Here is a 21423-nt window from a genome sequence, read left to right as displayed (position 1 = left end):
CAGCGCCAGTTCTGTTTCTTGGAATGGAATGTTGTGTACTGCTACAGCCTGTTGGAACAAGATACTGCTGAAGCGACTGGTAAGAACTTTGAGGACAAAGTACTGTTTTGCTTTGGCAACTTTTTCTTTCTTCCCTCCTGTTTTGACTACACAGATATTAACCTGCCTCAGCACAGACTGGCAACACAAAAGTAGAAGAGAAAAGGGAGCTAGGACAAATCAGCTGCTGGAAGCCTGAGGTGCAGGAGAAAAGCGCATGCCAAAGATTTATTCACTACATTAGTCATGAGTAGCATTCTTAATAGTCCTGAATGGAAACAGAGTACGTTTACAGATGATGTCTTAAGTTACTCCCTAGCTTTATTTCTAGCACCCTTTTCTGTCAGTAGAGGGACATTTGCACTTTGAACAGTGCAAATATTAACAGGTGTGAATAATTCCAGTATACTAAAATATATTAAGGACTGGGCTAGCAATGTCACGTACTTTCTCTGTAAAACTTAACTATACTGTTATGGTGGAACAGCACACTGTAAAAGAAAAAAAATCTTAAGCTCTATTCCTTCATCCCCTTCCAGTCCACTTCAAAATGCTATTGGAGTTGTTTCTTTTACATAGAGCTAAGTATTTGATTAGCAGGTGTGTGATAAACTGGTTTATGACAGATAAGTCCAATTTCTGAAGAAAGCTAAAACTTCGTTCATGGTCAAGAACAACAGGTGACTTCCTCCATATTCTAGCTTGCCAAGCACCGCTGTGCAGCTGAACAGCCAAGACATCGTTCTGTTATTTTTTTTTTCCTCACTTCTGAAAGAAGCATAGACTGCTTCTCTGGAGGCATTTATGAGCACATGAAGACTGCAGGAAACGTGTTTGTACTAGTTCCGGACAAATGGAGAAGCGTTCTGTGATCACCAGGCAGTTGCAGGTAAGTAGCACTTCCTGACAGTTCTTTCTGACAGTGCTTCGCTAGGCAAGAGCCAACTGCGCAGGCTTCACTGCTTACTCTGCTGTTGGTCACGGTTTGAAGAAAAGGTCTTAGTGCTCAAACCCCGAAACTGCAAGAGAAGGATGCAATATTAACATACTAACAAATAGATATTAAGAAATTTAAAGGAGCTCCCCTCTATTAACACACATGACCATTTTTCAGCAAGTGTTAACTAGCAGGTAGCTCAAAAGCACTGGGGGGAAGCACACATGAAAACCGGAAGTCTGTCTGGTCTTGTTACTTCTCTATCATAGTGCTTGGTAGCATTTTGCTTCCGCTGATTTTTGGCTTACAAAATCAACATTGCTTAATTACAGCTGTGTAGCATGCTTTATATTTCACGTGCCCCAGGATAATTCTGCAGGTTCCCCTGAAGCCATTCCTACCTGCCCAAGGTTCCTCCAGCCTGTGTGTAGTATTTGTTATAATCCAGGCGTAGTAGCAGTTGTGCTAAGTCAGAGTTTATTTGATGGTTTCGAACACTAGAGAGAATCTTGAAGAGCAGCGACGACTGACGACTGAACCCCTGCAAATTACAAGACAGCTGTTCAGGAAAGCATTTTCAATCATTGAGCAGCCTGAAGAAAAGTATCACTGCAAAAGATTTTTGCTTGTGGTCTGCTATAAGGTAACACGTCAGCTGAAAGAACTAGGTGCTAGGCAGCCAAAAGGATGTATTGATTAATTCAAGTAATTCTAAGTGTTCACGCAGAAGGTCTGATCTCAGCTTAAAACAACTGCAGAACAGGAGTAAAGTTAAAGCTTAGCTGTTTGCAAGGGAGATGAACAAGACCATATCAATAGACATTCACCTTCACCAGAATACTGAGTTGTGCAGCTCCACGCTCATCTAACGGTCCCAGATTCTGACTCACCAGAGAACAAAAACTATGGCAAAGGTCCAGAATTTCATTTAAACAGTGGAAAACCTGTACATGGAAAAAAAGTACAGGTTACCAATTACATACAGAGCTCAGCCTCAGAGAAAGTTTGTTTTTAGTACCTGAAAATTAAAGCGTTCATAATCCAGATGATATTAATGCCATATTTTTCAGTAGTCACCAAGGCCCTTTTTCTTGAGGAAAAAACAACTTGTAGAAAAAAAGCTGAAAACAAGATCTACTTACGGGCTTTAGGAGGATGAAAGACTGGGCCAACAGATTACTTAAGAAATGATCATGAGCCAGTCGTATACTCTCAAAATCTCGTGTGGCATTTATTTGCTGGAGAAGCTGTGAGAACTGAGATTCCAGTACATCCACCTGATGAACATGCAAAGAGTTTTCATTAACAGCTTCCTTGAGGAACAGGAGTACCTCAGACCAGCTAGAAGTTGTGTAAGAAATTTGCTTTCCCTGTAAGTACCCTTATATTAGAGGCTGAGCATCCAACTTCTATCTGCCTCATTAATGGAGTTCTATATGCAACAGTAGTACAGTAATAAGGGAGAAAATAACTGATCCCTGAATATAACTATGCAGACAAACAGTTGCTTTCTAACTAGTGAAAAAAGTACTTAAGAAGTATGACTTTTGGAGCAATCTATTTGTTCCTGTATGATAAATCACATTCTCGGCTACAAAGCACTGTTTTTCAATAGAGTCACCACCATTAACTATGCGTTTTCACCAGTGATGGGCAAAAAGCCTGCGTGATGTGCTCATCGGGGCAAAGACTCAAGCCATTACTCTAGAAAGCCAGAAAATCAGGTCCCTTAGATTCTACTGTTGTAGCTATTAACAAATTGATTTTTGCAAAATTATGCTACTATTAACTACTGTTTAGATTTGAAAGTGAGAAAATGGCTTCTTTCAATTAAAAAAAAATCATAACTAAAAGAAACAAACAAACGCAAAACCACCCAAAAGAATTCTTTGTTACTCAGCAAAATAGAGCTCACTTCAAGGGGCAAAGGACCAAGACAGGATGCAGCTTACAGATTTAGCTTCAGGGATAAGTTCTCACAACTCCTAACTACAGAGCCAGAAACATTTGCGTTTCCATTAATACTTAAAACTCTACTGATTCACATATCCACTAACTGTATGGTTGTAGCACTGAATCCGGGAACTTGGAGAAAGTTGTAGTTTAAAACTTCAGTGCTCCCAACATAGATTTCTGTCAGTTCCTGATTAAGCGATACAGGTTCAACTCTGTTTAATACTCACTTGGAGATAATACTGAAGATTGTCCACAAGAAAAGCCATGTGGTCCCTCAGGCGCCACTTGATGGCATCAGTTCTGTTAGACTTCAGGTGTTTACGCTGCATCTGGAGAGCCCAGCAATGCTGTAGCTCTGCCTGGACCCGTCGCACGCTGAGCAGGTATTTGAACACAACGTTGTACCTACAGTCAAAAAAGAACAAAGTTGTTTAGGACAGAACTCCTTCTTGGTTACAGGTACTGGAGAACACAACAGTGTAAGACTGGAAAGAGAAATGGCAGATAGTTGCCTGCCAACAGACAGGGTAGATGAAGTAGCAGCTCATCTCAGAGTAACAAATTTGATTGTATTGGTTACTGATAAAAAAAAATACAAATTCTAACAGAATTTAGAGCTGGTGGAGTTTTGACAGATCTGTTTTACTGACAGATCTGCCATGACCTTATTTGCAACAAGTAACCTTGACGTGGCTAAGTAGGAAGAGTAAGGATCAGTGAGCAAGCTCAAGTGCTAAAGCTCTACCTTTTTCTCTATAACGGGTGCCTGAGATCAGGTAGCTTTCAGACACAAAGACAATACTTAGTACTTACTTCTCCAAAACAGCAGGAGTAAAGAGAATATGCAGTGGCCACTGAACTTTGTAAGAAAGGCCCAGAGCTGCCCAGCCAGATGCAGGGGCTTCACGTGGAGATAACTCTCGGGAAGTCCCTTCACGAGTCTGAGAAGAATCTGAAAACAGATAAGGCGTTCAGTTACATCTTTCTCTTGGTCAAGGTAAAGCCTTCCAGAGAAGAATGAAAAGGGGAAAAACAGAACAAGAAGAGGAAAAGCAGGCTAGGGTATCACACAGGGCTGTTAAGAAAGAGAATTTAATGTTTCTTAACTCCACGTGAGGGCAGTAGGATTTTGAAAACAAGGTCGTCGTCATAATCCCTCTTAACTCATTACTAAAAATTTGAATAGATACCTTTATGCTCCTTTCCATGATACTCAATGGTCAAGTGAAGCAAAGGAAGAAGGTTGTCATCATCTAACAGTACCTTATGAGCAGACTGCTGAAATGCAACATTGACGTCTGATAGAGAGAGAACACAAATATTAACAGAAAACTCAAGATGCAGACAGTGCTTATTTTGCACCTATTAATTATTTACGTTGGGCCATAAAAGACCAACGCTACTTCCACTACTTTAACTCCACTCTTCAATATGGAGATAAACCTATCATCTGAAAGTTACTAAAAGATGTTATTTTTGCCCAATGTGTATTCTACTGTAATTCAGAAGTACTGCTCTTTCAACTAATGAAAACATCCAGAGGATAAGATGCGGAAATCTGCACTGGACTTTACTATTTTCCTGCCAGAGCACAGGGAGGACATTTTGTGGATGAGAAATCAGCGCTCACCATGTTCTGTTACGGCCGTAGGTGGTGTTTTTAACATGTGCTGTGCAGTGTCAATGAAGGCCTGAAACAGCTCGCCTCTTCCCAAAAGGTAAAAGTCCTTTATAATCTGTTTAGAAAAGTTTTTATATGTAAGTATATAAAAAACTGAGCAGAAGGGGTAAGCATTATAACTGATAACACTTGCTTTTTAATTACTTGGACAATTTCTGCTATTTCAAAACACAGCTGGAAAGCTCTAAACTTCATCCAGTGACCAGAAAGTCTACAGTGCAATGCACTGCAAGCAATACAATGAATCTTTGAGAAGCAAAGCACAAAACCACATAAATTTTCTCCTTTAACTCTGTCTCTGACTAAGTTCTATCACTGTACTCATACTTGTGATCTTGGGAAATGAAAATAGTGTTACCTAAAAGAAGAAAGTATAAAACGTCAGCTGGTAAAGCATTTGCTGGGAAAGGTCCATTTAAAAAAATGAAACAAAGCAAATCTCACACCACCAATTTTAAGCGACTTTTGCAAAAACGAGTTAACAGTAACATTACCTTCAGTTGTCCAAGTAAGTCAGATTCCTCCACCATCAGTTTCCAAAGATGCTAGTGAGAAGACAGAATAAACAAACAAGAAATCTCCTTAGTTACAGCTAAACTTATTCTATAAAATTCATTAACTGTCTTAAAATACTAGTGATAAATTTAAAATGCACATATATAAAATGCTATGTAAAACAAAAGAGGAAGACACTAAGATGACTCCTGGGTGGGCAACCCATGCTACTAACTAGAATACTATATTAAAATTCCCTGCAAATGACTGGTACTATTTGAAGCTTTCTATCATTAGATGTTGGAATGATATGACACTAAGCCTGGTAAGAACATAAAAGCTACCTGCTTTTTTTCACCTTCCTGTTTTAATTGATTGTAAACAGCTTCCCTTCTCCTGGTCATTCACAAAACTCAAGCTCCTCGACCTGTATAGTCACCCTACCTGGGATCCTTACCTCAGCAACGGTGCTCCGTATCCAGTCAACCACAGATTCAAAGTCTACCAAACTAAAGAGTGGCTGCTGCTTGAGTCGATGTAGTTCTGCTGCAAAAGTGTCCTCCTGGTTTTTTAGGATAGAGCCTGTGAAACAGTGAGAAGTTCTGGATGGTAACAAATACTATTCAAGTAAGTGCAGACCCTTTCCAGCACACTGTGCTTCCTGAGCAGCCTCGCTGCCCCAGTGTCATGTCAGACAAGAGGAATGTGAATTTGTGGAGGCCCTGTAGTACCAAGTACAAGATAGTACTGCAAATTCTATCACACAATAGACACTTGATACCGCAGTGCTGCAGTATCAGACAAAACTTATGTTTGGAAAGCAATTTTTACTCTTGCTGTACTTATATCCTTCCCCAGCACTCAACTGGAAGCAGAGCAGTTGGATCATTGCTCTGATCTGGCACAGCCATTTGTACTTTCTGAAGCTGATCATTTTAACAGTGACTGTTAAAGAATTCATTTGTACGGTATTTTGGAAGATACTTGTCAGACTTTCACAGCTGAATGATGGCCATAAGAAAGATGCTCCTTACCTTTTCTGGTCAGGTTAACATTTTGATTCTCAAACATTTGTACCGATTCTCCCACAAACAAGATTTTTTCAGCAACTCGCACAGGAATGTATGATGGCAGCATCTCCACTCGCAAAGAAAACTGTTTTAGAGATGGAGCCAACATGTTCTCCTCCTCAATCAAGCGCTGTCAGAGACACCAGGGACAAGACAGAAAGCACAAGGAGAGAAAAAGGTTGAAAAAAACAGGTTTATATTTAAAAAAAAAAACAATAAATAAGGATCAGAGTATACTAAAAGTAACTGTTTTTCCATGGCCTTTTAAAGCTTTTCCTTGTACTTGCCTATGTGAAATCTGCTCTCAGCAAAGACTGCTCATAGGAGGCACTTAATTTTACACAATGCAAGATGTAACTGCAGTGGATCTTTTGTGCATTCACAGAGTCGCGTGTAACATATTAAAACCAACAGTGCCCAGGAAATATTTTCTCACAGCAAACTAGGGTATGAATTTATGAAATTGCAGTTGTTTCTCACTTGAGCCTGATGCAGTAACTGTTCAAATGCTGTGATGCTTCACTAAGCATGGAAGATCACTGTTGGTTAAGGAATCAGAAAAGAGCAAGATGAGCACAGTACTTCCAGTTATTTGATATGGCCTTCTGCCCCCAAGTTTGTCCAAGTGAGCCCAATATCTATCTCTTTTTAATGTCTAGCTGCAACCTGCAATGATACTCCGTTGATCTGCCATCCTATCAGATGTGATGGTTTTACAGTGACTAGCTGAACTTTACACCACTCTCTCACTCTCCCTCTTCTCAAGGAAAAGGCAGATAAAACAGTGGGGAGGAAAACAAGTGCTCACAAGCTGAGATAAGCACAATTTAATCAAAGAGAGGGAAAAAAGAGGAGGAAAAACAAGCAAAGGACAGATGGAAGCATAGAGAGAACAATTATTCTCTACTTCCTATCAGCAGGCAATGTTCAGCCATGTCTTGCAGAACAGGGCCTCACAGTTGTTCAGGACATAGATTTCTATTGTAAAAGCCCCTCCTCCTTGCCCAGCTTTTATTGCCAGGTGTGCTTTATGGAATATGTCTTTGGTAGGTTTAGGTCAGCTGCTCTTGCAATGTCTCCTCCCCACCTCTTGCCTACTCCCAGCCCACTGGCTTTGGAGTGGCCAGAGAGTGTCTTGATACTATGCTAACGCTGCTCAGTAATACACAAAATAGAGGTGTTGATATTAATGCCATTCTAGCTACAAGTGCAAAGCACAGCCCTTTATGGGCTGCTGTAGGGGATTTAACTCCACCCCAGACAGACCCAGTACATGGGGTCTCAAGAATGACCGATCATTTGTATCATTTGCACTGAAGCAGTACTTCCTCTCCAGTTACTTGATGACTGAAGATGCCAAGCTGCAACTTGCAGTCTTACCAGGTCCTGCAGCTCTCGCAGCTGTTTTCCTGTAAGTCCTCCAATTCCTAGGTCATCATCATCATCTTCGGGTTGGCCAGAGACACTCCCAGAAGGGCCCTGTTTGATAAAGAACTCTTCATGTTGATCTAGTAGCAATCCATGCAGCATCCAGGCAGAGAGCTGCTTATACATGACTCCATGACACACAGCCAGAATCCTGAAATCAAAAGAAACAGATTGTGGGTCCACCACACACAGTAATCAAAACCTCATTGTACAGCATTCTGGAAATCCAGTTCATCAGACAGGCAATGCGGTACTTATGTTCTTCCCAAGGGCACACAAACATAACATTCACCCAGTGAAATTTATTTTATTTTCTAAAGAATGAACAAAACCAGTAATGTCTGCTGTATCCAAGACATTTTGTTTAGACTTCAGCCCTAAAAGATGCCCTGGTAGGATCCTCAAAAGTACAAAATATGGAGAAAGCCTTAATTCCTGCCATGAATCTGTTTTAGATAAAGGAGACTGTGACAGTTTGCCCTTTTAAATCATGCAGGTCTGATTTGAGAAGCATCATCTGCTTTCACAAGTAAGAAAAAACTTTTATACTACTGTCAGGTATTAAGTACAAACAAAATAGTTTTGTTGCATCTACCTACTTTTCAAGAGCACTGCGAACAGGAGGCAACCCCCCGCAGCTATGTTTGTGGACAGTTTCCAGTATCTGACATCCGTGAATCTGCAGAAAGAAAAAGTGGTTAGACTAGGACTTTTACTTGGATCTGTACTGACCTTTTCAAGCATTGAAACGCTACATTTTCAGCTAACAAGAAGAACTGCAGAAGTCTGATAGAAAAAGAGATTAAACATACTCTGTGTAGTGTAGAAAGAAGTCTTCCCTATAAGAGTCTCTCAAAAGCTTCCCTAGAAAAACACTGAACCTCTGAGGACGATGGAAACATTAGCTACTCCTTTTCCTTATTTAATTCAAGCATAGAAGAAAACAGAATCAGAAAAGAAGAAATTTCACCTAGCAGCATCTTGTAGTTTGAAGCGTTTTGTGATTATAAAATGCATCTTGCTAATAATGGATGAGAAAAAGTCAAATCCAGTGTAAAGAGATCCGTAAAGCATTCAATACTTACACTAACTGAAACCAGATTCTTTCCTAGCATTCAGTTCTGGGATGAAGGCAGGAAATATCAGCTAAAGAGGAAACTTGCTAAGAGAGACTAGCTAAAATTTTACCATACCTTCTGAGTTTTGATCTGTTCCACCACAACCATCACAGATGGGAAGAGTAACTGAAACTGCAGCACAAGGGAGAGAACAGTTACACTTACTGAAGTGTGGACAACAGGTGATTACAGTAGTTTAAGCAAACCGTTAGTATGCTTTCCGCTCAAATTGGAAACTATTGTCAGTGACCTGAAAAATCACTGGAAACAATGTCCATCCTCACCTGGACCAAGGGTTATTCCATCTGCAGTTCAGAATAAACAGAAGCTGAGAGGAATATGCCAGGGTAAAGGAGGAGGACCTGTGTGTTGTGTCAAAGTGCAAGTGACCCTCTAAGTACGATTACAGGACTATAAATTTGGAGATGTTAAGAAGAAATGACATAAGATGAAAGACTAAACCTTGTTTACACCATTCACATTCTCATTAGATGTGTTACAGAATGACAAGGGTAACCATTAACATGAACAGGTTCATCAGCATTACCTGGTCCAGGGAATAATTAACATGTGAGATGGAAAGATGTGGGTCAGCCAGAAACTGTAAGAACAACAAGGCAATTAATGAAAATTTAAAAATGGCATAGATAAGTAAAAAGGCAAGTTTGGCTCTACGTTTCATATCACGTTATGTCCCATATGTAACTTTTAATGAAACCACTGGATGATGACAGTACCTAAGACAGAACATCTGCTAAGCCCCGAGGACTTTATCAGAACCTTTGCAACTGGAAACAGAAGTCATGGTAGTGTGAAACAGCACCAGGCTCAGAGGCTGATGGGGCACTTATTGAATTGTGTGTGGAAGGGAATGACAGCTTATTAAATAAACAGTCATTTACAATAGCATCTTACAGGAGTAATTTGAAAGCCATTCCCAAAGTGGAAAAGAAACTATCTTGTTGTCTTCTTTAGCTACTGCCACTTAGTCAATACAGTAACGGCAGAAATGACAAGCTTCCACAATGTGCCAGCAGCAAACAGCCTCTTGCCCTAAGTCTCTCTTTTACCTCTTGTTCCAGGTCAAGCAGTGCCTGTCGATACGGCTGCAACACTGAATCTAGACCCGTGCAGAATGCTCGCAAATAAATGCCATGCAATCCACTCTGGTTTTGCTGAGATAGGTGATGGTCCTGAAACAGAACAATAAAATCAGGTCCTCAGCACAGGTGCTCACTGCAACACTGCGTGCACAGCCAATGGTCACAACGCTCTGAAATGCACCTCCAACAACCATAAAATGCCCAAGAAAACAAAACAAAACAAAAGAGCTGTTTAGCTCTTCTGTGGATGCTTGCAGGAGTCAGGAACGGTCAGCATCCCGCACGTGTTCAGCACTGTTGTGTTTATGAACGCCTCCTGAATCCCTGCGCTCTTCACCAACTCCTGCTGAACCGCAGGGACCAGAAATTACTACACGACGTTCCCTTCCCCTAGGAATGAGACTTCTGCGTTCCATCACGCCTTTGTGCACCCTCTCTCATTTACACCGCACGGAACCTTTCAGATCCCTGCTCAGCACAGCGAGTTTGTGCTGGCGCAGAGCTGCACCGACAGCCCCGTGACAAGCAGCAGTGCGGGTCGTCATCCGCACCGCACCGCGGCGGGCGGCAGCCTGACCTGCTGCTGTACGTGTCCCGTGTACTGCTCCACGAATTCGGCGAAGCGGATGTAGTCGGTACCGAGGCGGCAGAGGCGGTTCAGGACGCTGGTCTCGCTGGGGTGTAAGAAAGGCAACTCCTGAGACACCTGCGAGAAAAGGGAGCGGTGAAGGAGAGGAGAAGAGAAGCGAAAGGGGAGGGGAGGGGACAGGCCGTGCCTGCAGCCCGCCGCGCTTGCTCCAGGTGAAGGCCGCGCCCGGGTACCCGCTGAGCGCCAGCAGCAGCTCGTGGATCATCGCGCCGCCGGGCGCAGCGCAGCGCAACGGCCGCCGGGAAGGGCGCGCCTGCGCGCTGGCCCACAAACGGTTCGGGCGGCTCTTCAGCCGGCGCGGGGTGGGGCGGGTCGGGCGCTGCTGCTGCGCGGGCGGTTCTCACCGGGTGCGGCGAAGCGCGGGGCTGCGGGGGGATGGGCGGAGAGCAGCCCCGAGGAGCGGCCCCGAGGAGCCGCCCTGAGGAGCCGCCCGCCGGGCCCGCGAGTCGGATGGGGGCGGTCGGTCGGTCGGTCGGGCTCGGCCCGGTTTCATCCTTCCCCTGCTGGTGCTCTTATTTGTGTAAATGTGTATTATGTATTTAACGTGTCGGAGACATTTTGAATCTAAACTTACCGATCTTCTGTAGCCAAAATGAAGCTTTTAGTGGCATTCCTTCACGAAAAAAAAAAAAAAAAAGTGAGGATTCCAAGTGCCTTCCTTTCAACCAGGGCAGGATGTGAAGTTTGTGAAGCTGAAGGAACATTGTCAGCGCTGGAGGTGAGAGGAGGCTGATGTTTGGGAGAGCAAAGTCACTGAGCTGTTGGCAGTGAATCAAACCCACTTACATAGAGATGTGGTATTGGAACTCCTTCCTTGCTGGCGAGCGTTACGCATCTGTTGGATGGTGTTAGGTAAGATACTGGAGCTTTGAGTGGTGAGGTTGCTTGTTTGCCTCCAAAGAGTAAGTGCTCATCTGCTATTCTGACAGCCCGTGGCTCCGCCGTGGCCTCAGGTCATGACTGTAACAGGACCGGTCGGGACTTGGGCTCCTCCTCTTCTGTTGCTGCTCAGGTTTTGATGGAGTCCTGCAGACGGTGAGCGCACAGGTGTGTGTGTCCCAGGCAGCTGCTGGATATATGAATATGTTTTGCGTCTATACGTGTATGCAGTAATTGTGTTTATATATATTTGTGTTTATATATATTTATATAGAAGTGTTTACATATATTGTGTATGCGTGTGTAAAATATATGGACTTATTCAGCTAGGGTAATTCCATCTAAATTTCTACAGGGCATCAAGGGCCTATAGAACAGAATGTAGTGAAAGACAGCAAAATCAAATAGGGAGCTAAACCCTGTTGCTGACACGGAGGATAAGGCTTAAACATCTTGAATAAACGAGTTCTGTAACTGTTCCTATTTAGTTCTGACTAGATAGGAAAAATTGTTTTTCCTCAGGGCTGTTCCTTGTGTTCTTAATAAGACCAGGTTAACTGCATCAGAGCCCCTTGTGTGCTACTGCCCAGCTGAGAGCACTGGGCAGCAGAGAACACAAAGAAGGAAAAGATCCCTCCTCGCTCAGCGGTGTGACCCCTCCTGAGCGTTCAGCTTCCTTTGATCAGCGTCTGAATTTGTGTGATTGCATCTGGTGTAACACTGCTAAATGTTTATGTTTCCTTCATTTTTGACCACCTATTCTATATGTTATGAATAGACATGAAGAAATCATTTCTTCAGTCTCGTTTTCTCCCTCCCTTTTTTCTCCTTCTGGGTACCTTTTGTCAACTGTGAAGTTGTAATTTAAGCAGTTCGTCTTCACATGAAAATCATTCAGTAGTTCTGATCAATACCGCTGCGTTTCTGTGTACTTATAATAATAACAAATCTCTATATACATATTTTAGAGGAGAAATGAACTCAGACTTGCGTATTTGCAAGGTCCACAGCGATCTGTCCATCTGGTTAGTAAAGCTGCTCTTTGTAATAATGATACGTTTCCATCTTTCAATCCTTTGGTGTCGAGCCTATGTTTAGGTTGGATATTAGAAAGACCTTCTTTACAGAAAGGGTGGTTAGGGACTGGAATGGGCTCCCCAGGGAGGTGGTTGAATCGCCATCCCTGATGTGTTTAAGAGCCGTTTGGATGTGGTGCTCAGGGATATGATTTAGCGGAGGGTTGTTGTGTTTTGTTTGTTTGTTTTTTTAGAGATAGGCTGCGGTTGGACTTGATGATCTTCAAGGTCTTTTCCAACCTGAGTAATTCTATGATTCTATGTATTCTTAAAGCCTTATTTGCATATGACTTTGTATTACCCCAGGTTTCCTTTTCTCTGCATAATGGACAGTCGGTGTTACGTTCTGCGTTAACTGTACAACTTTGAACGCCCTTCAGGCTTGGATGCACAGCAGAGGCTGAGCGGGGGTCGGACGGTGACGTTGTTGCCCAGCGATACGCGCGGGGCGGGCGGGGCAGAGCAGAGGCGGCTTCCCAACCGAACCGCGGCGGATGGAGCCGGCAACGGAACGAGCGGCGCGGCTCCTCCCCCGCCACACCCGGTACTGCAGGAAGAGGAACAGCCGCGCCCAGCTCCCGGCCGGGCCCGGACCAGCGCAGCGCTATGGCGGCGGAGGAGGTGGACGGGCTGGGCATGTCCCGGCCGCACTACGGCTGTGAGTACGGGGCGGGGGGGGGGAGCTAGGGCTCGGCTCCGGGAATCGGTGCCGCTGCCAGGAGCCATCCTGACCGGCGTCGCCCAGCCCGGGCCCGTCCATTCCGGGATCGCTGCTGGGCGCGAAGGCTCCGGCGCGGGAGCGGGGGGCGGCCGGGGGCGCGGCGGGGGAGCCTCCCGCGGAGCGGGTGCGGCGGGTCACGCGAACTCGCCCGAGCCCGACGGCTCTAACGCGGGCGGTGGAGAAGAGCGGCGGGGGAAGGGGCCGGCGGCGCGGGACCGTCATTCGCCTCCCGCGCGAGGATCGCTCGCGTGTGCCGCGGTGCGCCGCGCCCAACATGTCCGCCGCGGGGAGGGGAGCTCGGCGGGGCGGGGGCTGCGCTGGTGGAGCGATCTCGGCGGGAGAAGGGCGCGGCGGGCCGCTGCCGTGGCGGGCCGATCCGGCCGCCGCCCTGCTATTTCGGCGGCGGTACCTCGCCTACCGTCCGAATCGATCGGATGCGGCCAGGTGGAGCGCCTGCATCTTCTCGAAAATATGCTTGCTTTGGAGAGGGGAGCTTCGGCTCGACATTGCTGTGGCGTACGGTCGCTTGTGCAAGACGTCACGTCAAAAAGGAGCAAAGATGGAGCGGGCGCCGCGCGGCGGATGGGAGATGGCGAAAGCGACGGGCTGGGCGCGGCCGCAGGTGGGGTCTGCGGGGCGGGCGGAGGCGGCTGCGCTCCTCCTCGATCGCTGACTTCACCGCGCGGCACGGAGCCGTTTTCAGCTCTTGTAACTTTGGGAAAGTCTGACGTAATGGGGAAGAGGCGTGTGGCTGCCTCAGGCGGGATTCTGAGACGTCCTGGCGGTTCTTAGCAAGGCTTTGCTCTGTCCCAAATGCTGCGGTTGACACCTCATCCGTTGTTTGTTTGGTGAAAGTGTTTCAGGTGCAAGTTAGCGTTTGACTAATGATGGTACGAGGTGTTTCCTACTTGTGATGCTGAGCTATAAAACCTTAAAAAAATTAAAAAATATAAAAAATATATATATAGCTTTTTCAACATGAGAGCATGGAGGAGGTACTTAGCAGTAAGTGGAAAGAGTGTTTGAACAGATAGAAATCGGAAAGATTTGGGCATATAACTTAGGAGTTCGGTCCAAAGACGATATGCAGATTGTGGATCTAAATTATTATCCTCCAGGTGATGGCTGAGAGCATTTCCATCATTTTAGGGATGAAAGATAGCAGTATAGAAGAAATTACACGATGGGAAAATACACAGTTGTCCTTTAATCTTTGACTGTCAAAATCAGTAGGTAGGTGGAGAGAGGTGTGTCACTGATGTGCTTGTGAGGAAGAGAAAGGCAAAGCTAGAAGGAATTAAGAAAAAAAAGGATAGTTTCAAAGAAATTGGAAGATAGAAAAGAGTTGAATCAAAGTCAAATTGAGAAATCAGAGGGGGAAGATGGCAAACTTATGCAATAAGGGTGGAAGGGTGAGGAAGCAATGTCTCTTGTTACTTGCAAATAACAAATGTATTTGCCTTTTCATTTTTCTGAGACAAATTATGCCTGTGGTCAGTGCCTGTGAGGAAGGTTGGATATGATTTTTGATACTGTATGGGAACTGTTGAGTCCTTGCATGACCCACTGATTGAGGAAACCTGGGTAAATGACTGGTCAGCCCTGGGAGCACAGGTGAATGCAGTTCAGCTGTAGGACAAGAAGGGGTGCAGCCTGGCTGCTGCTCTGCTAGATCTCATTGAAGGGCTGACTGCCGCTGGGGAAGGATCTCCTCCTGGAAATCCCTCCTAGGTGCAGCTTTCCCCTGTGAACCTGGAATCTTCTGATGTGGGTGAGCAGTCTTCTTCCTTCCTTTATAGCACCTCTCCTTTGCTAGTTCTTTGATCATCACACCTTTGTTGTAATGCCTTTCCCATTGTATTGATCTATTCAGTTGCTAGAGATGTTCAGTCTTCTTCTGTCTGAGAGTATTTATCTGACTATTTGCAGCTGTCTTGGATAATGAGAGATTAACAGCAGAGGAAATGGATGAAAGACGGCGCCAGAATGTAGCCTATGAGTACCTTTGTCATCTGGAGGAAGCAAAGAGGTGAGGATAAGGGGGTTTCAAATGTCTGGAACTTTTAAAGTCATGATATTTTGTAAGGGGAATAATTTGGATGCAGCTTACCTCCTGTGTGTTTCTGAGTGACTGGATAGATTCATTTTGAAATGGACACTAAAAAACTCAACTCTGTGGTCCTCCAGGCTGTTTTGCTGCCTCAAGGAGGTAAAAATGTCAGTGCCTAGTAGCAGTTTCTGTTAGGCTTATCTAACGTGCTCTTAAAGTTGTTCTGGTTGTTTGGTTTGTTTGTTTGTTTTTTTGTGACAAGTACTTAATTGCTCTAGTGCTTTGGTATTCTCAGCACTGACAGGTTCCTACTATTATCTAACTTGTATTTTTCTTGGTGTAATATTACTTTACTACCTGCTGATGGACATGAAGAACAGGTTATTCTCTTTCTCTTATTTATCTGCAACCCTTTACGCATGTTTATTTGTATCCTGACTTTTTTCTGAAGCACTGCTGATATGTTAATGACACGGATTGTTTGGCAGTGCTGTACTGATATTCAGCCTCTGATGCAAGTAAATACCATGCTGCAGAGCGACGTAGCAGTAGCAGCGTGGAACTTGGCATGGAGTTATATTCACAAATTGGAATTATACTTTGTTCTTCTTGCACTTCCAGATGGATGGAGGCCTGTCTGAATGAGGAGCTTCCTCCCACAACAGAACTGGAAGAAGGATTGAGAAATGGTGTCTACTTGGCCAAACTCGGAAACTTTTTCTCCCCTAAAGTGGTTTCTGTGAAGAAAATCTATGATAGGGAACAGACTAGATATAAGGTAAGAGCTGCTGGTTGTAGATATTGGGTTAGGTAGATACCTCAAGAGGAAAATGTGCAGACCAGAGGTGTGGACTGAATAAGCAGAAAGTTCTTTTATGTTATTAACTGGGAAGTGGGTCCGGAGGAGGGACAAGAAGATGTCCCTCCTTTGCAGCACCTCCTCTACAAGGACAGGCTGTGAGAACAGGGGCTCTTTAGCCTGGAGAAGAGAAGGCTCTGGGGGAACCTTATAGCAGCCTTCCAGTATCTGAAAGGGGCCTATAGGGAAGCTGGGGAGGGACTCTTTACTAGAACATGTAATGACAGGATGAGGGGAAATGGCTTTAAACTGGATGAGGGTAGATTTAGGTTAAGTATCAACAAGAAATTCTTTACTGTGATGGTGGTGAGATGCTGCAACAGGTTTGCCCAGTGAGGCTGTGGATGCCCTCTCCCTGGAAGCATTCAAGGCCAGGCTGGATGGGGCTGTGAGCAACTTGGTCTAGAAGGAGGTGTCCCTGCCTATAGCAGGGGGGTTGGAACAGGATGATCTTAAAGATCCCTTCCTACCCAAACCACTCTGTGATTCTATGAGAAACGTCTCCTTTGCTTGAGAATACTGGGTAAGTGAGGGCTGTGGTTTCTTAGCTTTACGTCTGAACTTATAGCTGTGAAAGAACTTGTGTTGTAAGTAAGTGATATAATTTTATATATAGAAGACTGCTAACTTTGAGTGCACTTTTTTTTTCCACTGTCTGTATTGTCAGATGTGATATTTCTTTTGCATGTCTTCTTGTTTCTGACTATTTTTATTTCAGGCAACTGGTCTCCATTTCCGGCACACTGATAATGTAATTCAGTGGCTAAATGCCATGGCGGAGATTGGCCTCCCTAAGGTAATTTCCGTGTTGTATGTGCAAATCGGTATGTAATCTCAAAAGTAACTTTGTGTTCTGTGGGAGCATTTCCTGTTGCACTAAAACCAACAGAGTTCATATGGTTACTTTTTTGTGCTCTAGACTTGCATCTGTATAGAATTTCTATCTGAGAACTTGATGAAATCTTCCATTTTGCTGTGAGAACGATTAGGTGCATAATAGTTGCTTCTTCTATCCCATACCACAAATCTTGCATGTTGTCTATACTACGTTGTTTGTACTCTGCATTCTGTTGTACAGTATCTGTGCTGCTGTTAGACTGGCAGTTTTTCAGAAATCTGTGTTAGAAGAAGCAGTGCAGTAGAAAACAGTAGGTTCTCAAAATTGAATTTGTTCATTCGGAATTGGTTTCGGGTATGGCTTAAATATAAATTATCTGCTACGCTATGGGAATGGCTTGATAGCTCAGAGGAGTTTAATAAATACTGTTGCCTGAAAATACGTGGACCATGGTAGTGTTATGTGGGCACATGAAGGAAAGGGGAATGCACTTACACGTGTGTAGAACTTAGGCAGGAAAAAAGGAGCCTTGGTTTGGGTGGAAGATTTTGAAAAAAAAAAAAAGTGTGACTTTAACCATGGGAGTCATGCTAGGGTCATAGAAGTGTGAAGACTTTTGTTTTTGGAGACTGTTTCATTAGTGTACTGCAGAAGATTTGGTCTTAGCACAGTTAGGACACTGGATTATGTAGTGGCTGTATCATTCAGACTGCTAATTTTGTTTTATCTTCAGATATTCTACCCAGAAACCACAGATATCTATGATCGCAAGAACATGCCACGCTGTATCTATTGTATTCATGCACTCAGGTAAGGTATGCTAGACAGAAATCTCCAGTTCCTTCTGAAATCTGCCCGGAAAGCTGGAAGGTGAGGGAAAGAAGGCTGGGCTGAAGGGTGAATTCTCTAGCAGAGCTGCTGTACCAGATTAGAGTGAAGATCTACACTGAATGGCTTAGGTTTGAAGAGATCTTAAAGATCATCTACTTCTGATCCTCTGCCATGGGCTGGTTGCCCCACACTGTATCAGGCTGCCCCATCCAACTTGGCCTTGAATGCCTCCAGGGATGGGCCATCTTACAACGTTCTTCAGGCAATCTTTTCCAGCATCTCACGTCTTTCTGCTAACCAGTGTGTGTTTTTAATGTCATAAAATCATAGAATCTTTCGAGCTGGAAGGAGCCCTTTACAGTCTTACTAGTCCACCTCCCCTGCAACGAACAGGGATGTCTACAGCTAGATTGAGTTGCTGGGACCCTGGTCCAGTCTGACCGTGAGCATGTCCAAGGGCAGGGCTTCCAGCATCTCTCCAGGCAACCTCTTCCAGTTAAAACTGAGTTCCATCTGAGGCGGCATGGTTATTTATTTTTTTAGAAATTTATTTTTAATGCTCCCTTATGATCGGATAATTTGCTAGAGGGTACAGATCCATGAGCTGTGCTGAGCCAGCTTGAGAGGCAAGCAGACAACTTGCTTCTCTTTCCCCAGTCCCATTTGTCTTAGCTTTGCATCAGTTCCATTTCTCATCGAGCTTCTTTGTTAGTCAGATTAATTCACTGAAATTACAGGGGAAAAAAAATGACTAACTGAATGTGTTTATGTCACACTGGTAAGTCAGTAAGTCACATCACTTTATTAAGACTATTTTGACACAGCACTGATGAGGCCACACCTGAAGTACTGTGGCCAGTTCAGACTTCTCAGTGCAATAGAGATGGAGCTGCTGAAAAGAGTCCATCAAGGCTGCTGAAATGATTCAGGGTCTGAAGCATCTTTTGTATAAGGAAAGGCTGGAGAGCTGTGTCAGTTTGGCCTGGAGAAGAGAAGGCCTTCAGGGGCAAGAAGGATCAGATCTGATCAATGTGTATAAATATTTGAAGGCATCGTGTAATGAAGACTGAGCTAGGTTCTATTTGGTGGTCTCTGAGGACAAGGCAAGAGGTGCATCTCAGAGCATCCTCTACTTACTGTGAGGGTAACCAGGCAGTGGGATAGGTTGCCCGGTGAGGCTAGGAAATCCTTTCCTTTGGAACCGTTCAAAAGCTGTCTGGACACTGCCGTGGGCAACTGGCTGAAGGTGATGTTGCTTGAGCAGTGGGGTTGGGCAAGAAGACCTCCAGAGGTCCCTTCCATCTTCATTCTGCATGGACTTCAAAGTAGTGAGCAAGTCACGTGCAGCTTAGGAGGGAAGGAGTGAGGAGGATCAGCTTGTACCTTATTGGTAGTTGTGAGCTGTTAAATGGGTTGGTATGCTTGAATGGTTCCTTTGATCTTTTTATCTCTTAAATTATGATATCTTAAAATTAACAGTGAGGAGAAATTACTCATTCTCATCATTTATTTTCTTTTGTAGCCTGTACCTGTTCAAATTGGGTCTTGCCCCGCAAATTCAGGATTTATATGGGAAGGTGGACTTCACAGGTAAAAATAAAAAAACGAAATTTGTACCAACGTGTGCTGCCTTTATTTCAGCTGTAGGAGATATTGTCAAGATCAACAGAAGGACGGTTAACATAGGTTTCCTAAATGCAAATTAAAGAGTAATGGTTGTGAGCTGTTCCAGAAGTTAAAGCAGAAGGCTTTTTTTGGGTGCTTCTTAGCCAGGTCATTGGTTCTCTGATGGTATTTTTACAAATAACATCTCCTGAATTTTTGACTCTTGTTGAAAGATGATTTGACATCACTTTTATCCCCTTGGGAGAGGTTTCACTTTGATACTTAGTAAGCAGTTCTGGTCTCCTTTAGCAGTTTAGAGCTGTGCGTGCACACACAAGTGCCTCCACAGGATTTCAGTTGCTTGATTGTTGCAGAAGTGCCTGATCGTGTGTTTTGTATTGGTGAGATTACTGTCTGGGGACACATCCGATTTAAAGGCTTTGTTTTCCTGCAAAGCGTTTACTAATCATACCTATGAGAGGCTAAACTTACAGCATCACTTTTGGGTTATTTGGCATTTATCATCAGTGTGTCTCCATATTCTCCATCCCCTTTTTTGCAGGATGGGGGAAAAAAAAAAAAAAAAAAAAAAAAGAATTGTTTGGGCATTTTCCTGACCTGCCGGCCACCATCTCTGAAGCACCTCAAAATAATGGAGTGTGTTTCTACATTTTTGAGTTTATGTAATGTTTTCTCACGGGAAAGAACACAGAATATTTCTGTATGAATTCTTGGGATAAATACAAATTTTAGGAAGGTGTACAAAATGACAGCAGTTTCCATTTATTTTGCTTACTTTTACAGAGTTATACTCTAAGTATAAATGAAACAATGATTTGTAGTTTTAGTTTTTCCTGTAGCAACAGCTGACACTGCAGAGCTGGTACCTGTACCATCAGTAAGTAAACAGAGGTTAAACAGATGTTTGGTTAAGTAAGATTATCATAGTGGAAAGATAGCAGTAAATGAAAATGCTCACCAGTGTTGAAGGTTTGCAGCAAAACTCCACCAAGGAGAGATCCTTCCTTAGTGGCAGTCAGTCCTTAAATGGGGGTCCAAGAGGGGCACAGCCAGGCTCCACCCCTTCTGGTAGCACAGCTGAATTACCTTTACCTGTGCTTCTGCGGCTGACTCACTGCTTGCTTCGGGTGGTCATTGGAGGTTCAGGCTATGATCAGCTGTTCCATATAGTACCAATGTACTTTAGACTGTGCAACACTTCTTTAATATATGTTTCAGAGGAAGAAATCAGTAATATGAGGCTTGAACTGGAGAAGTACGGTATTCAGATGCCTGCCTTCAGCAAGATTGGAGGAATTCTAGCAAATGAACTCTCCGTGGATGAAGCAGCGTGTAGGTTTTATTTTATGTGATTATTCAGATCAACGTAATGTATACTAAGTGTCAGTTTTAATGCCCCCTGCTTTAAGAAAATACAGACCTTCTGGAAGATGGAAGAGGACTGACATGCGCCCGATCCACTGGTTTGGTTAGCTGACATATACTACTTGGAAGTAGGCCACTATTTTGTGTCAGGAGCACAGAACCCTGCTGGTTTTGCTTTGTGGTTACCTTCCAGATACTTTTTCACTTTTCAGTTAAGTTCTCAATGTTAAACAGGACTGTTATGTTTGTAAGTACCTAACAGGCTGTGACTTCTTTTTCAGTACATGCTGCTGTCATTGCCATTAATGAGGCAATTGACCACCAGGTTCCAGCTGACACACTTGTGGCAATGAAGAACCCTAATGCCATGTTAATTAATCTTGATGATCACTTGGAATCTACTTACCAAGACACTCTCTACAGAGCAAAAAAAGACAAGATGGAGAATGCTAAAAACAGGGTAAATAAATCCTTTTAAACCAGCTGTTTGTTCATATTGCAGTTTTACGTTATAGTTTTAAACTGTAGGGGAATGCAGAGTGTGTGTGTTACAGTCCTGTGTAAATAGTATTAGGGGGATTTATTCCTGCTGATATTCTTGTATTGGCTCCAGCAATCTTTTCCTATTGTAGAAGATGGGCAGTGATACTTGCATTACTCTGTTCAGCTGTCTGAATTATGGGTTGCATATGTACGTGCAGC

The 21423-nt window shown here is 43.8% G+C and overlaps 2 protein-coding genes across 4 annotated transcripts in view; one reads left to right on the top strand and one right to left on the bottom strand.

The window, feature by feature from the left end:
* Positions 1–240: 240 nt before the first annotated feature.
* TUBGCP4 (tubulin gamma complex component 4) lies at positions 241–10747 on the bottom strand. The gene is made up of 18 exons (XM_072345137.1): positions 10604–10747; positions 10405–10533; positions 9795–9917; positions 9272–9325; positions 8800–8856; positions 8206–8285; positions 7559–7757; positions 6143–6308; positions 5566–5690; positions 5108–5158; positions 4563–4668; positions 4123–4230; positions 3746–3884; positions 3160–3337; positions 2119–2253; positions 1804–1920; positions 1378–1517; positions 241–1058 (listed from the first exon to the last, which is right to left on the bottom strand). Exons 1-18 carry the CDS (start codon positions 10679–10681, stop codon positions 1046–1048), a joined length of 1998 nt encoding a protein of 665 aa, XP_072201238.1. The 5' UTR covers positions 10682–10747; the 3' UTR covers positions 241–1045.
* Positions 10748–10781: 34 nt separating this feature from the next.
* Positions 10782–21423, top strand: part of IQGAP1 (IQ motif containing GTPase activating protein 1) — a 45631-nt gene continuing 34989 nt past the window's right edge. The window contains exons 1-10 of one of the 3 annotated variants that reach the window (XM_072345134.1): positions 10782–10823; positions 11146–11523; positions 12812–13089; positions 15082–15181; positions 15824–15980; positions 16780–16857; positions 17633–17709; positions 19253–19320; positions 20575–20688; positions 21003–21181. In XM_072345134.1, the coding sequence (XP_072201235.1) occupies positions 13038–13089; positions 15082–15181; positions 15824–15980; positions 16780–16857; positions 17633–17709; positions 19253–19320; positions 20575–20688; positions 21003–21181 (825 nt within the window). In that variant the 5' untranslated portion in view covers positions 10782–10823; positions 11146–11523; positions 12812–13037. Of the gene's footprint in view, positions 10824–10892; positions 11524–12811; positions 13090–15081; positions 15182–15823; positions 15981–16779; positions 16858–17632; positions 17710–19252; positions 19321–20574; positions 20689–21002; positions 21182–21423 lie in introns of those variants that run through there. The other 2 variants (XM_072345135.1, XM_072345133.1) reach the window with 2 other exon arrangements.

Source organism: Excalfactoria chinensis, chromosome 10 (genome assembly GCF_039878825.1).
Source record: "Excalfactoria chinensis isolate bCotChi1 chromosome 10, bCotChi1.hap2, whole genome shotgun sequence".
Classification (NCBI taxonomy): domain Eukaryota; kingdom Metazoa; phylum Chordata; class Aves; order Galliformes; family Phasianidae; genus Excalfactoria; species Excalfactoria chinensis.
Note: the sequence above shows the minus strand (reverse complement) of the source record. Positions and strands in the feature narration are given on the sequence as shown.

Bases quoted from the DNA above. Each gene is read 5' to 3' on its own strand.
- TUBGCP4 (XM_072345137.1), bottom strand. From the start codon at position 10,681: ATGATCCACGAGCTGCTGCTGGCGCTCAGCGGGTACCCGGGCGCGGCC. The intron at 8,857-9,271 runs GTAATGCTGATG...CTTGTGCTGCAG, and splicing joins TTAATTATTCCCTGGACCAG to TTTCAGTTACTCTTCCCATC. The intron at 4,231-4,562 runs GTGAGCGCTGAT...TCTCTCTATCAG, and splicing joins TACGGCCGTAACAGAACATG to ACGTCAATGTTGCATTTCAG.